Consider the following 16,531-nt stretch of genomic DNA (forward strand, 5'->3'; position numbering starts at 1 on the left):
CCAAATTGTATGCAATATCAAAATTGTTTAAAGTGACTGTTGCTGTTTTTGTTCTGAAATAAAATGACACCCATTTTGTTGAATTAGACTTATTTCAGGTGTGAGAGGGATCATAAAGATATTCCATTCTTGTATGATAACATTCTAGACCACAGTAAACATTCTGATTGAATCCACTTTCTGTTTTCTACAGTATTGATCAAAACACAAAGACATAACATGAAGTTTTGAATTATGTAAAGGTTATATATGAAAATAACTTGACAAAGGCAGTAAAATATGCTGTTTCCAAATTATTTCAGGCTTTATCAAAACGTAGCCGTCTGGCAAGTGAGGATGCCCATACACAGAACATGCCCTCGGCTGATCAGCCATTGTCATCCACTCCAATGCAGCAGCGGAATGTCTCTCCTGTTCATGTGGAATCTGGTACAGAAGGAACTGCTAATGCAGAAGCAGCAAAGCAGTCTCATCATACTTCAAAAATAATTGGTAAGTGTGTCATTTCTGTTTGATGACACTAAACATGTTTTACAAGGCTAAATATTCCATCCTCTCCTTTGTACTGCTTTTTAAAGTTTCAAAATAAGCCTTCTCCAAAGGGATGTTAGTTGTCACAAATGATTATATATTTGCTTTTGAAGTTTCAGACACTACCAAAGCTGTGCTTCTTAGTTACATTGCTCCATCTTATGTTTCTGCCCTAAGCATCTTAATAGGATTTTGAGGATTATTTGGCAGTCATTTCAATAGTGCAGGTGTATATTTTAAAATGGCATTGATGCTGTTGAGTTCATCTTGTAGAGTAAATTAGTGAGGTTTTGTCAGAACTCGTGTGATAAGGATGGTTGATTGTAAGAAATGGATTTGTTCATTCAGAATTATAACGATCACATTTCTATTCATTATTATAGCAATAGAAATTTCATTACATTCAGGAAGTGTTAAAAGAAACATTGTTTCTCATTGTCTGTGTAGAATTTCTTAAGTTATACATGCCTTGTGGCTGTTACCTTGGGGTGAGCTCCCTGGGAAATATGTCCCACATTGAGTGAGCATACAGTTGGCAAATACAGGGTCCTGGGATGAGAACTGGGAAGCATTATTAGGCTCAAAATGTGGCAAGCTCTGTCTGTGCTCATGGCTGTCCCTCATAATTTTGGCCTGTGGTAATTCCACAGTATTTAGGTGATATTCGAAACTGTAGCAGTCAGTCAGATTTTATAGAGTTTAGTGTTGCTGTGCTACTGTAGCTTTCAACATACATTATTTTTGAGAAGGCGATGGTCAGTTTACCATATTATTATCACAGGGGGTTTCATGACTCTTCTCAACTCATTTTCATACTGTGATGGCACTTACTCCATTTGAAACTGGTCATTCAAAATAGTGAAATGTATCAACAGTTATTAGCTACTGCTTTGTCTGTACACAAAGTATTTGCCAGGAATGATGCTGGCATTTTATATGATTTTCAGGAGAGATAGGTGGGCATAAGAATTCTGTTGGTGAGCTGTTGCTAATGAGTTCAAAAGTGGTTGCTAAACGCAAAAGAAGTAGCATATAGAGAAGATTAGAGCGGGAATAGTAGTTAGAAATGAAGTGGTGGTGTTCAGGGGAAGGGGATGGTGAAGTAAAAATAGACATAAATGAATATGTGTACACACAAACAAAAAATGATTAAACAATTTGAAACTTAAGAGACCTTGTACGTTATCAGTGGTGAAAGCACCTATGTCATATTTTCCAGTTAGGGTTTAGAAATCTACCAGTGCTGGGTATATAGTGACTGCTTTTGCTTGTGTGTTCAGATATTCCAAAGTCATGAATATCTGGTCTTCTTCTGTCTGACACATTGCTATTGTGCCCCACTACTCTCCTGCTACTCCATTTCAAAAAATTTTCACATGGTATCTACATTTAATTCAAAAATCAAATATTTTGTAGCTCCTTGTTCTTTCTCCTTTATCATTCTTGTATCTTTCGTATATTTTTGCATATTCTTGTAAACCACTTTTATTAACCTATTAGATTGAAAAATATGTACAAACTGCGTATGGTTTGCCATATTTGCAGCTTTAATTATCATGGAGTGTGAGTGTGAGTGTGAGTGTGTGTGTGTGTGTGTGTGTGTGTGTGTGTGTGTGTGTGTGTGTGTAATTTAAGACTGATAAATGATGTATGTAGTTATTATGTTATTTGACATTTATTTTATCAAACCATCCTGAAGTAACTAGCAAATTAAAACTTTTGCTCAGCAGATAGAAATATGTGTAGTTGAACGAAGTTGCTTTGTCAGTGCTCTTTTATTGTAAAATCTTTGTTGCTTATAAAAATGAAATTTGTGTGTTCCAGCTAACCATAGAGAAGAAATTCTTCATGAACTTAATGACAACCGTGTTATGTCATGCCTAATGGATTTATTGATTGGGTTTGTGCCAGCTATGCAATGTGCCTGTAGAACAAGCAAAGTTGTTGGCAGCTACAAAAGAGCAAGAGATTCTTTATTTACTCTGCATCTGACCCCAAAGAAATTTGAATTGACAGAGACGTTAATGGTAAGCAGTCAGGAGAAAAATTTTTGCTGGAATAAGAAATAGTTTAGAAGCTAAAGTAGCAGATAATAGTTTCATTTTGTAGTGCTGAAATCTTCAGCTGCCAAATATTGATGCCTTCTTACAGCTGTAACAACAGAATATTTATGTATTTGCTCACAAAGATACAGAGTAGTATCTCTTCTCTGCAAATATAAATTGAAGTCCTCTGCTTGCTTCTTTCTGTGTGCTCAGATTAATCTCAAGAAATACTGTAGTGATTTTGATATGATTTTTAAAAATGGGTGGACTGATTTTCAAGGAAGGGTCGTGTATATAATTTATAAGTATTTCATGCAGATTGGCTTTACTGTGGTGAATTAGTCAACTGCCACTGTGAAAACAAAGGCATAGCCATCAAGCATTGAATGGCAGAACTCGTTGGACCCACAGCTCTCCACAGCATGGCTCTTCCTTTCATTTACCAACAATAGGCAAAATGTGTTCAGCACAGTGTGTTCAGTGTGCATGTGCCTTAACATATTAAGATAGTATTTGTTTGGACACTTCCATACTATACAGAACACTGGTAAAGGAATTTCTGCTGGCAAAAAGGAGATTTAGGTATTTTAAAGATCGTAAAGATGTGGGCACGATCTTCTTGGATGGGATTCAGAAATTATTTGAGGTTGATGAAAGAAGATTTCACAATGGTTTAACAGATGGTTGATGGACACACGTCAAAAAATGATAATTTCAGAGTACCGATTTCTGCTTCCCTCACATTAACAATCACAATTCACTCTCGTAATTCACTGCAAGTTTTTTGAACATACCATACCAAATATGACCTGGAGTGAAAAGAGTACCACCTCATAATCAGGCTGTGAAGTTTGACTTAAAATGTGAGTGAACCAGATATTTTTATCCAATAGTTTCCTTGCTATCATTTGAGAACAATTGTGTAATGAAAAAAAGTGAATCAAAAATCTGTGGGTTTTAATTTTTTATACTAAGAGGGAAAAGTTTTCCAAAAAACTGCCTCAGCAATAGCAATGTATGCAGCTTTGCTTCATTTACATACAGTACTTCTTTCAGCAGCATAGCAGATGATTAAACTTTCAGCTCTCTGAATTCCTTGAATCATACCCATATGCGGTCATGATTCTTTGAGTGATGAAGTCTGCTGCAAAACGTTCGCAACAAAGAGTTCCAGTCCTTAGTCTGAACAGGGCATCAGTGCATACTTAACTTCACAAGAGGCGCTCGCTCTCTCTCTCTCTCTCTCTCTCTCTCTCTCTCTCTCTGTGTGTGTGTGTGTGTGTGTGTGTGTGTGTGTGTGTGTGTGTGTGTGTGAGAGAGAGAGGGGTTGCTCACAAATGCACATGTGTATGGACACTAGAACATTGTAAATGTAATATTCTGCTGAGCATTCATTGCAGTACATTGAAATCTTGTTTGAATTATTGTTCAGGTTCCAACACTTGGCTCTCAAGAAGGTGCTTTTGAGAATGTGCGTATGACATATTCTGGAGAGCAAGGTCAAACTATCAGACAGCTGTTATCTGCACAGATGATCAGGAGGGTAGCAATGTGCTGTATGTCATCCCCTCATGGGAAGAGACATCATCTTGGTAAGTGTTGTAACATTCCTTCATTTTCCATTAGATTCACTGAAAGAACATTTCATTTGCGTGTTGCATGAAATGTGGTGTTCCCGTCAGCATTGGGTTTTACTGTAACTGGAAAAGTGCGGGTGTTGTTTCCTGTGTAATGTAATGCACATAAATCTTCTCTCTGCAGTACATGAGTGAAACAGTTATAGATGATAGCATGTGCGAAGTGCCAGCAGAAACTTGGATATGTGTTTCAGCACTCGGGCCATTATTAAATAATAATTTCTAGCATATCAGTAAGCAAATTTATTTACATCATCCACCATAACTTTTGTTTAGCGAACTCGCTGAAGATGTGCTGTAATCTGTTTGAGGCTTTTGGTGTATTGGACAGAATTTACTGTCCATCCTTGCTCCAAAAAGTCAGCCATAATCACATCCTCGGCATCACAAAATACTAGAGCTGAACTTTCTCTAACGATCACACAGTTTTGAACTTTTGTTTCTGTGGCGAGTTTTGTGATGCCATTCCATTGACTGCCTCTTTGAGTGTAGTTCAAAAAAATGAATCCATGTTGCACCTCCAGTCACAGTTTTTTTTTCCGGTAGACTGGAGAAGAAACCTTGCAGAATACTACCAAATTCAAATTTTGTACTTAACAAACTTAAGGTAAGGAGAAAAAAAGGAGGTATTGCTTTTTGACTGACTCTTGTATGGCAAGGTTATAAGTGCAGTGGTTTCTTATCTAATCTGCCTCAGACTTTTTATTGGCACTCTCTCTTCAAAGAACACTTTATGGAATAATGGAAAAATCGATGGATGATGATGTAGAAGCTAGTGTCTTCTGCTTTCACTTCTGCATATAATTCCTCATTACTTTCTCCCTCCCTTACAATGTTTCACACCATAACAATGTGCAGGATGGCACAGATAAATGATAAAATTTGAAATAATTACAAAAAATGGAATAAACATTCAAAACTTTATTTGATGCTGAAAAGTGTGTTGTAAAAAAGTGGAAATTTTATTAGGCTTCACATTTTAAAAAATTACATCATTTAAGTGCTGCCCATTCTGTCACAATCATTCCGGAAGTCTATTCTAGAGATATGCACAGCATGGCACAATATATTCTGTGGCAGGTTGATGATTTTGTCTTCAGTCTTGGTCTTGAGCAGGGCAAGGTTTATTGGTCAATTCAGGTACACAACACTCTTCAGCTGTCACCGTAAAATATAGTCACAGGCAGAGGTCTGGAGATTGGCGCAGCCACAGGATGTCAGCATTCATAGAAATTACATGATCCACAAACAGATGTTACGCTGTAGCCATAGACAGTCTGGCAGTGTGTAAGGGGACTCTATCCTGTTTAAACCAGTATGCTGACTGTCAAGATTTGGAAGAGAATGGAGACTTTAAGTTAAAATTTGTTTATTATGTTGACATAGCATTGAAATGCCACACCAATAGTGGAGCTTTCCTCATCTTCAAAGAAGTAAGAGCCTATCACCGCATGACACAACAGTCCGCCCAGTAACGCATGTTCTGCTTATTCCTTTATCATCTTAAAGTGAAAATAGGCTCATCTGACATCCAAAAAATTTTAATGAATTAGTATTCTCATTGATTTTAGCTGACGGATTTTCTCATAATTATACACACAATCATTTGGTTTCAGTTCTTGATCAAGTTGATGTTTGTAAGTATGAAATTGAAGGCTATGGAGTTTTCTTGCATGCCCCAGTGATTGAGCGCAGTTGACAAGACAGTTTTTCACACCAAACAACAAGGATTATTTACACATCATTGTTTTCTGGCTTCCATGCAGACAGTACTCACCATCTAGGACTAACCCCCCCCCCCAAAAAAAAAAAAAAAAAAAAAAAAAAAAAAAAAAAAAAAAAAAAAAAGTCTCTACAAAGTTACATATCCCCCATTTTGATTGTGTGAGAAGAAGAAAAACTTGATTTTGAGGTGAGATCTTATAGTGATGCCAAAACAGTCTTTGTGCAGCTGTCACTATGTTGGTAATAAGCACTCACAGCAACAGCATTCTCTGCACTGCCTCACTACTCCATTACAGTGTCCATTACTACTCAGCAGTTTTTAATTTTCCCCCACTTCTTGAACATTTACAGGACTGCCAACATCAACTTCAAATGTTCCCATTTCTCTATGCAAACCTGTATCACAAATATGGTCCATGAAACACGAAAATCACTAACTACGTTTCTACTTCTCATGTTTTATCCACCTGCCACTTCCACATGTTGTTATACTGACACTTCTGTTTTGAGCAGTTTGCCTTGTCTCACAGTTTCTCTTATTGGGGGAGGTACCTATGCATAGCGATTTGTTATGTTGCTGTCAGCATAAATCTTTCTGAATGTTTCGTAGTTAAAATTTACAGTCAAGTTATATAAAGTGTACTTTCATATACAGATTTGTACATGTACACAGGAAATCACAGGTTCATTAATATTTGGTTAAATTACAGTTTTCTTTGTTTTGGGAATGCTAGACATAATTGTTTGGGGCTTTCATATTCACTAACCATATATCTATGTAATGTAACAAATATTACTGTTGAAAATGTAAAGATAATCCATATTAAGTTTAAATATATTGAAAACTAAAAAGATTATAGCCATTTAATTTTCCAGAATGTGTTTCAATTTTTATGTTCGTAATACTACTTTTTCCAGCGGTTTCTCATGAGAAAGGAAAAATAACTGTTTTACAGTTAAGTGCATTGTTGAAACAACCAGAGGCTTCTAAGAGGAAACTGACTCTAACTCGTTTATCCTCTGCACCAGTTCCATTTACAGTTTTGTCAATAACAGGCAATCCATGCAATGAAGACTTTCTAGCAGTATGTGGACTTAAGGTAAGTAAATTAACTAATGTTATACATTACATTATTTTTTGTTTCATTTGTATAATATTCTGTAACACTCCCGTTTTCTAATTTTTGTATATTATTTTTGAAAGTGTGTTGAAATTCTTTTATTGTTCTTTATATGTTATTCTTTATTATCTGTCTTATAAATAATGTTTTGATGTTGTTGTAGCACTTTGTGTCAGTAATTGTATGAGGTGAATGTTATATGGTTGTCACTTGTATTAAATACAGGCACAGGTCAGTCTGTTGTTGTTCAGTGCTCTTAAATTGGGCTTTAATTTGTTACACAACATAACACTTCTGTGAGAGTGATTTGATAATGCAAAAATCCAAAAAGTTGCTATTTTCAGAATCTCAAAAATGCTCCTTCTGATCTTTTGCAGAAAAGTGTGTGTTTTCTAATTGTGTTTTTGTTTGCTTTTGTTAAAATTTGAAGATAAAGGAAATAATGGATTGAAAGCGAAACTGATTTCTAATATAGAATTGCATTTTTCTTGTCAGCTCATATTGCAAGTAATGATTAGCAGTTAAAACATTTGGAATTTTTGTAGGAGCTTTTATTGTACATTTGGATGATAGTGTCTCCTCTGTAGTTTTTACAGATAAAAAGTATATGAGATTTGCTTAACCTCTCAGGGGTGGGTTAGTCCATTAAAGTACAAGATTCACCTGAGTATAAAATGGCACCCTGCCCCCTCCCCCCACCCCCCTTCTTTTTTTTTTTTTTTTTTTTTTTTTTTTTTTTTTTTTTTTTTTTTTTTTTTAAAGAAAAAGATGAGTCTCCTTGAGAAAAATTTATTTTTAATATACGTATGCTGACTAAGCAAAGTTTCAAACTGTTTTATTGACATAAAGTATCTGCCTAAAAAATTAATATTATACCACTTATTGGTTGTGTATATTTTGATAATACAAAATTAATTTTTATAATAATTGCCTTTTTTGCTCACTAAGCCTGACATCTGTGGTATCACTATTTTTTAATCATCACCATAGTTGTATAATTGTTATCTTTGTTGTCACAAATATTTGGCTGTTTCTTGCAAAGACACTATGTGATCAAAAGTATTGGGACACCCCCAAAAACATACATTTTTCATATTAGGTGCATTGTGCTGCCACCTACTGCCAGGTACTCCATATCAGTGACCTCAGTAGTCATTATACATCATGAGAGAGCAGAATGGGGCACTCCGCGGAACTCACGGACTTGGAACTTGATCAGGTGATTGGGTGTCACTTGTGTCGTATGTCTGTACATGAGATTTCCACACTCCTAAACATCCCTAGGTTTACTGTTTTCGATGTGATAGTGAAGTGGAAACATGAAGGGACACGTACAGCACAAAAGTGAACAGGCTGACCTAGTCTATCTATCCAGACCATCACACAGGATCTACTGCAGGTACTAAGACAGTTAGCTGGGAGGTGAGAAAACTTGGATTTCATGGTTGAGCAGCTGCTCATAAGCCACACATCACGCTGGTAAATGCCAAACGATGTCTTGCGTGGTGTAAGGAGCGTAAACATTGGACCATTGAACAGTGGAAAAACATTGTGAGGAGTGACGAATCATGGTACACAATGTGGTGATCCGATGGCCGGGTGTGGGTATGGCGAATGCCCGGTGAACATCATCTGCCAGCGTGTGTAGTGCCAACAGTACAATTAGGAGGCAGTGGTATTATGGTATTATGATGTGATGGTGTGGTCGTGTTTTTCATGGAGGGGGCTTGCACCTCTTATTGTTTTGTGTGGCACTATCGCAGCACAGTGCTATATTGATGTTTCAAGCACCTTATTGCTTGCCGCTGTTGAATAGCTATTCGAGGATGGCGATTGCATCTTTCAACACAATCGAGCACATGTTCATAATGCATGGCCTGTGGCAGAGTGGTTACACAATAACAACATCCCTGTAATTGGCTGGCCTGCACAGAGTCCTGACCTGAATTCTATAGGACCTTTGGGATGTTTTGGAACATCGACTTCATGCCAGGCCCCACCGACCAACATCAATGCCCCTCCTCTGTGCAGCACTCTGTGAAGAATGGGCTATCATTCCCCAAGAAACCTTCCAGCACCTGATTGAACATATGCCTGCGAGAGTGGAAGCTGTCATCCAGGCTGAGGGTGGACCAACACCATATTGAATTTCGGTATTACTGATGGAGGACACCACAAACTTGTCCGAATACTATAGATCACATAATGTATATTGTGATTTCTGAGGTGTTGGTTATGGTGAGAACTGAAAACTGAGCTTTTTTCCTGAATACATAGAGGATTTTGCTTCTATACTCAAGTGAAAATATTCCCATCATACCTCATGGTGAGCCTCGACAACATTGCTGCACTAAACATGTAAGCATGCCACTGGCCCTAATCTATAGTTTTACCGTCTCCTGCAGCAATGTATGCTATTGTTGCGTATTTGTCCAAGTTCAAAGTCATTTCAATTCTATGTACAAATTGATTCAGACAAACTGCAGCTTAAACTTGGTAGATGTTCATAAAAATTCAAAGTACATGATATAGATTCCCATGGTTGGCAGCACAACAAAATTTGCTGCTCACTCACCACTCCCATTTCTGCACTCATCCTAGTTCTCAGCCAAACTGGTATCCCAGTTCCATCCCCAACCCTTTCATAGTGCTGTGGTTGAGCAAGTGTGAAACATAGACTGCAGTGTCTTCTAGGTTTCGGGACCTATGTAACAACAGCAACTAATTTTCATTCTTGTTTCATCTGAATGTCACCATCTTGTTGTAAAGCTGATTAAAAGCTAGTAATGTTTTTATGGTACTGTAACATGTGGACAGCAGCCGATTCATTTGCAACCCACTTGGGAAATCATTACAGTCTCTCATCATCAAATAAAATACTGAATTTGGTTTAGAATTGAGTAATATTTTCTGAAGGACAACATTTTCCCCTATCAGTGTTACCTCTACTTAAAAAGCGGCATAAGTATTTGTACGCAGTATCGACAGGTGTATGAGAAATTTCATTGTAAACCTGTTCAGATACAACAAGAGTTTGTAAGATGATAGAATATAATGCGATTTTGTCTCATGTTTCAAAAAATCTTCAAATTTTAAGCAGAGCACTAGATCATTGTAGTGGCTAGCTAATAGTGTCCCATGCATCTCTTGCACGAGCGTCATGTGAGTCAAAAGTCACATGATTGTTTGAGCAAGGTCAATACTGTATCAAGCACTTTGGTGTATCAGAAAATTTTGATCCCGTTCAAATGAGAGAATTGTTTGCCCAGTTCTGCTCTTCAGAATTTTTCAAAATAAATCTGCAAGTGACCTCAGAAGCCAAGGCTTTATCAGTAAATGTAAGATGAATGCTATAGTAATGTATTAAGCTACTCAAAAATATTGACCTCTTCAGCAATAGTTTAATCTGTAACTATAATAAGACTATGTTTTTCGAATGACAAATTTGGGGAAGAAACCTCGTCTTCGAATCAGGTAAAGACAACTTACTAATGATGTTAGTCCCCCACAGAAACTTCTTTTGAAAAAAATAAGTCACAGCTCCTTTGATGGTTCATATATAATGTACAAAATGTGATGAACCAGTTTTCTGGTTGTATAAAATAGCTTAAAGGAGAAAGTTCTTCTAATCTATGATTTCGGTGCAAACTGCTCATTTGTGATTCAAGATCTGAATTACGTCTTTATTCCTGACTGCTTAGAACATGATAAAGTGACATTTAATATTTTCCATTCAAAGCTTATGTTTGTATTGAAAAAAATTGCCTAACATACAAAAGAGGTTTTCCTTTTCTAGTGGTAATGTTACACAATATGCACTCAGGAAAAAATTCGAAACATATACCTTACACAAGAATTACAAAACTTGCGCAGAATGGCACTATTTTGCCATACACATGGTGAAAGTGCTTGGAATGGACATGGGGTAACTGTAAAGACCTGCTGTTAAAGCAAGCCTGGAAAAGCCATTCATTCCTGGCATCAAATGTAAATTGTTACAACTGACAAATACTAACAAAGTGAAATAAATTTACTATCCATATTCAGTAATTCACCCACCTGGGTATCCGTGTGTGGTTGCTTGGCGCTTCCGGGATTTGGGCAGGCACACAGGCCCCAAATTGAATTCGTATGACGTGTTAATGACAAGGGGCAGTGTGCCAGCCAGCCTGGATTGTGGTTTTTAGGCGTCACACGACATCAGACTAGGTGAATAGCAGGCTGGTACCCACATCCAGCCTCAGTTACATCATCCACAAACATTTAGAAAAGTTTCACGCAGACAACTGGTTTACTCAATTTCTCTTTCAAGGGGTAAGGGGTTGGTGAGACAAAGGGCATCCAGCCACACACTTAACATTAATGATCCAAATTCGATAATAACCATGCTGACCCTGTGTGTAAGTACAGGGTAAAAGCAAAAGAAAAAGGCGCTCCATATTGAGTAATTCAAAAAATCATCTCTAGGACTTGTACTACACATTCACAATCCAGTATGTGAATAACACATTGAAATTAAGCCTTAATCCTTGAGTGGAAAATAAAATATCCAAATTGATTGTAAACAGCATACTTCCTAAGATGATATGAGTATCATGTAAACTGGATTGGTTACAATTGCCTTAAGCAGTGACACACAAAAGTTATGTAGTTAAACTGCGACACCAAAGCTGCGTGATTGTGCAGACCAGTGTGAAAAGGGATATAAAACATTAAACCTTAAATGTGCTAGCTGATCATATCTTCAGTAACGTTGAGCCCAGGATGCCTACTGGAAGAGGATCTACATTGACCATGGATGAGGTATTATCAGTTCTTAAAAACAGGCCAAAATGAAAGGTATCATATGAGTGATACTTTAAGTATCATACTGCAAGTGATTCCTTTTTGGAGCTTTTATATTTGATTTTACTCTCTGTATCAGAATAAAGATAGCTTAAAATTCTTGTGACAAAAAATTAAAATGCTGTTATTTAAGGTTGTTCTCAAAAAATTGTTTCTTTTTCATGTAAGTTTTGTTATTTAAATATCTTATAGTGTTTATACTGTATGACTAGATCTTAATAAGCCTAATATTGGAGCTTGGGTTTTTCAAGGTAAATGCCGATTTTATAATTTGTTACTAAAATCTCTTAGATTACATTATATTCTTAATTTTATGTTTCAAAAAATCATGTTTTCTCCATCTTGACATTTAAACCACTGCATTTGTAAACACACATATGGAAAAAAAATATTCTTTATCAAGAAACAAAAGGGATGTTTTTGAGATTTCCAAAATTTATATTTTCTCAGAATGTAGTAAAATCAAGCAAATGTTACAACATATATATGCTTGTGTCTGTATATGTGTGGATGGATATGTGTGTGTGTGTGTGTGTGTGTGTGTGTGTGTGTGTGTGTGTGTGTGTGTGTGTGTGCGAGTGTATACCCGTCCTTTTTTCCCCCTAAGGTAAGTCTTTCCGCTCCCGGGATTGGAATGACTCCTTACCCTCTCCCTTAAAATCCACATCCTTTCGTCTTTCCCTCTCCTTCCCTCTTTCCTGATGAGGCAACAGTTTGTTGCGAAAGCTTGAATTTTGTGTGTATGTTTGTGTTTGTTTGTGTGCCTGTTGACCTGCCAGCACTTTCATTTGGTAAGTCACTACATACACAAAGATGTAGTGACTTACCAAATGAAAGTGCTGGCAGGTCGACAGACACACAAACATACACACAAAATTCAAGCTTTCGCAACAAACTGTTGCCTCATCAGGAAAGAGGGAAGGAGAAGGAAAGACGAAAGGATGTGGGTTTTAAGGGAGAGGGTAAGGAGTCATTCCAATCCTACCCTAAGGTAAGTCTTTCCGCTCCCGGGATTGGAATGACTCCTTACCCTCTCCCTTAAAACCCACATCCTTTCGTCTTTCCTTCTCCTTCCCTCTTTCCTGATGAGGCAACAGTTTGTTGCGAAAGCTTGAATTTTGTGTGTATGTTTGTGTTTGTTTGTGTGTCTGTTGACCTGCCAGCACTTTCATTTGGTAAGTCACATCATCTTTGTTTATATATATATAAAAACAGATATGAGGAATATATTGTGGCTGTTATATACGAATTTCGTGTATTTTACTGATATTGAGGCAAATATTTTGTACTCCACTGAATATCAAATAATTTTTTGACTTTTATTTCACACTTAGCACACACATTTTCATAATTATTTTTACAGGACTGCCATGTTCTGACATTTAGCAGCAGTGGAACTGTTGTTGATCATTTGGTTCTTCATCCTCAACTAGAGACTGGAAACTTCATCATAAGAGCCATATGGCTGCCAGGATCACAAACAAATTTGGCATTGGTTACAGCTGATTTTGTTAAAATCTATGACTTAAGCAAAGACGCTCTTAGCCCACAGTACTTTTTCCTAATTCCTGCGGGGAAAGTTAGGGATTGCACTTTTGTCTCATCACAGGTGAGTGTCATATCTGTTAGTGCCATTGAAATTTTGTAATTTTGCACTGAAATAGTAATTGTGACTTACAAACTACCTTTCCTTACATGTATCAAATGTGAACTGACGTACAAAGAAAATACTAATAAGGATGCAAAGTACCTTTCATCCCAAACTCTGCAGCTTTGAAGAATACATACGTAAATTTTGTTTATGTAGTATTTCAGGTTGATGACGGAAAGTAGCACTCTTCTGAACTTGTTGTGCTTTTCAAATGTCCTGCTTAAAATAAATATCCCAGAACTGAGCACTGTGATCTCCGTGGTTCCATCATGTTATCTTTCTCTGTAGCCCTTTAATGAGTTACTATGTGTTAATAATTCCCCCTTCTTAAACTTCACTCTACCCGTCTTTTTATCAGTGCTGTGGCACACCATGACACTTCAAATTATATTCTAAATGTAAGGTTCACCATGCCAGCATTTAAGCTGTAAAGCAAGGTTGGAAATTCCGTATATGCTAAAAACAATTTAAATGTTTTATGAGAATTCAAACGTGACATTGAGTCTTACCAATAATTTCATATTCATGGACATTCATATACTAAAAATCAACATATTGAATATTCCATTTTTCCAGTCATTAGTGGCTTGTTGAATAATTTTTGGGATCATTCATTGATTGCTGGAAGGTCAACCATGAGAAGCTGTCAGTGGTGATCCACATTCATATATTTTGGAAGAACCAGACCTGTTCAATTTCAGTTTTGAACGCAGTTCATCATAAATAATCTATTGAGAATTTCAGAAAAATCTTTATATATATGATTTTCGGTTACCACCACGACAGATTCTCACCATTTAATTTCAAGCAATCAATGAAATACCCCAGGAACATCAACTTCCCTTATTTGTACAATAACATTAAAATGTTTTTAAGGTAGCAAAGTAAATCTTAAATCTAATTTCTTTTAATGTAAATTACCAGCACCTATGTACACAAACACATTAAGTACCTGTATCAATTTACATGTACACTGTGTGATCAAAAGTATCTGGACACCCATAAAAACATACATTTTTCATATTAGGTGCGTTGTGCTGCCAGGTACTCCATGTCAGCAACCTCAGTAGTCATTAGACATTGTGAGAGAGCAGAATGGTATGTTCTGCGGAACTCATGGACTTCGAACGTGGTCAGGTGATTGGGTGTCACTTATGTTATACGTCTGTATGTGAGATTTCCACACACCTAAACAACCCTAGGTCCACTGTTTCCGATGTGATAGTGAAGTGGAAACATGAAGGGGCACGTACAGCACAAAAATGTACAGGCCGACCTCGGCTGTTGACTGTCACAGACCACCACCAGCTGAAGAGGCAGACATCTATCCAGACCATCACACAGGAATTCCAAACTGCATCAGGATCCACTACAAGTACTATGACAGTTAGGCGGGAGGTGAGAAAACCTAGAGTTCATGGTCGAGCGGCTGCTCATAACCCACACATCGCGCCGGTAAATGCCAAATAACGCCTCACTTGGTGTAAGGAGCGTAAACATTGGACAATTGAGCGGTGGAAAAACGTTGTGTGGAGTGACGAATCACAGTACACAATGTGTTGATCCAATGGCATGGTGTGGGTATGGCGAATGCCCGGTGAACATCATCTGCCAGCGTGTGTATTGCCAACAGTAAAATTCAGAGGCGGTGGTGTTATGGTGTGGTCGTGTTTTTCATGGAGAGCACTTGCACCCCGTGTTATTTTGTGTGGCAATATCACAGCACAGGCCTACATTGATGTTTAAGCACCTTCTTGCATCCCACTGTTGAAGAGCAATTCAAGAATGGTGACTGCACCTTTCAACACGATTTAGCACCTGTTCATAATGCATGGCCTGTGGCAGAGTGGTTACATGACAATCACATCCCTATAATCGACCGGCCTGCTCTGAGTCCTGACCTGAATCCTGTAGATCACCTTCGGGGTGGTTTGTAACGCCGACTTCGTGCTAGGCCTCACCGACTGATATTGATACCTTTCCTCTGTGTGGTCATTCCCAAAGAAACCTTCCAGTACCTGATTGAACATGTACCTGCGAGAGTGGAAGCTGTCATCCAGGTTAAGGGTGGACCAACGCTATATTGAATTCCAGCATTATCGATGGAGGGTGCCATGAACTTGTAAGTCATTTTCAGCCAGGTGTCCGGACACTTTTGATCATGTAGTGTGTGTGGATACTCTGCGTATCTCTCTCAAGTTCCTGGGAGATGGTTCGTCAAACCACCTTCACAATAATTCTCAATTATTCAAATCTCGAACAGCGTGCAGGAAAAATGAACATCTATATCTTTTCGTGCGAGCCCTGATTTCCCTTATTTTATTTTACTGATCGTTTCTCCTTATGTAGGTTGGCATCAACAAAATAGTTGGTGATTGAAATTTCATGAGAAGATTTCACCGCAACAAAAAAAAGCCATTGTTTCATTGATGCCCACTCCAAACCCTGTATCATGTCAGTGACTCTCTCCCCCCTATTTCTCGATAATGCAAAACGCCCCGCCATTCTTTGAAGTTTCTTGATGTACTCTGTGAATCTTATGTGGTAAGGATCCCACACTGTGCAGCAGTATTCCAAAAGAGGACAGACAAGTGTAGTGTAGGCAGTCTCTTTAGTAGCTGTGTTACCTCTTCTAGGCATTCCGCCAATATAAAGCGGTCTTTGGTTCGCCTTCCCCATGACATTATTTGTGTATTCTTTCCAATTTAAGTTGTTTGTAATTCCTAGGTATTTAGTTGAATTTACAGCATTTCTAAATCGTTTTGAAATTTGTTTCCCTCATCTGATGACTTTATTAACGATAAATGTCATCTTGAAACAATGTAAGACGGCTGCACACATTGTCTCCTAAGTCGTATATATAGATAAAGAACAGCAGAGGGTTTATAACACTGTGACCTCTCTGACAGGAAATCATGAATCCCTTCACATAACTGAGACAATATTCAATTAGCACACAATTAAAAGTACAAGCCA

The 16,531-nt window shown here is 37.5% G+C and overlaps 1 protein-coding gene across 1 annotated transcript in view; it reads left to right on the forward strand.

The window, feature by feature from the left end:
• The window catches only part of LOC126470301 (protein purity of essence), a 475,244-nt gene that overhangs the window by 215,234 nt on the left and 243,479 nt on the right, over positions 1-16,531 (forward strand). The window contains exons 30-34 of the mRNA XM_050098072.1: positions 303-492; positions 2,356-2,558; positions 4,009-4,168; positions 6,857-7,038; positions 13,268-13,513. Of these exons, the coding sequence (XP_049954029.1) occupies positions 303-492; positions 2,356-2,558; positions 4,009-4,168; positions 6,857-7,038; positions 13,268-13,513 (981 nt within the window). The remainder of the gene's footprint in view (positions 1-302; positions 493-2,355; positions 2,559-4,008; positions 4,169-6,856; positions 7,039-13,267; positions 13,514-16,531) is intronic.

Source organism: Schistocerca serialis, chromosome 3, assembly GCF_023864345.2.
Source record: "Schistocerca serialis cubense isolate TAMUIC-IGC-003099 chromosome 3, iqSchSeri2.2, whole genome shotgun sequence".
Classification (NCBI taxonomy): domain Eukaryota; kingdom Metazoa; phylum Arthropoda; class Insecta; order Orthoptera; family Acrididae; genus Schistocerca; species Schistocerca serialis.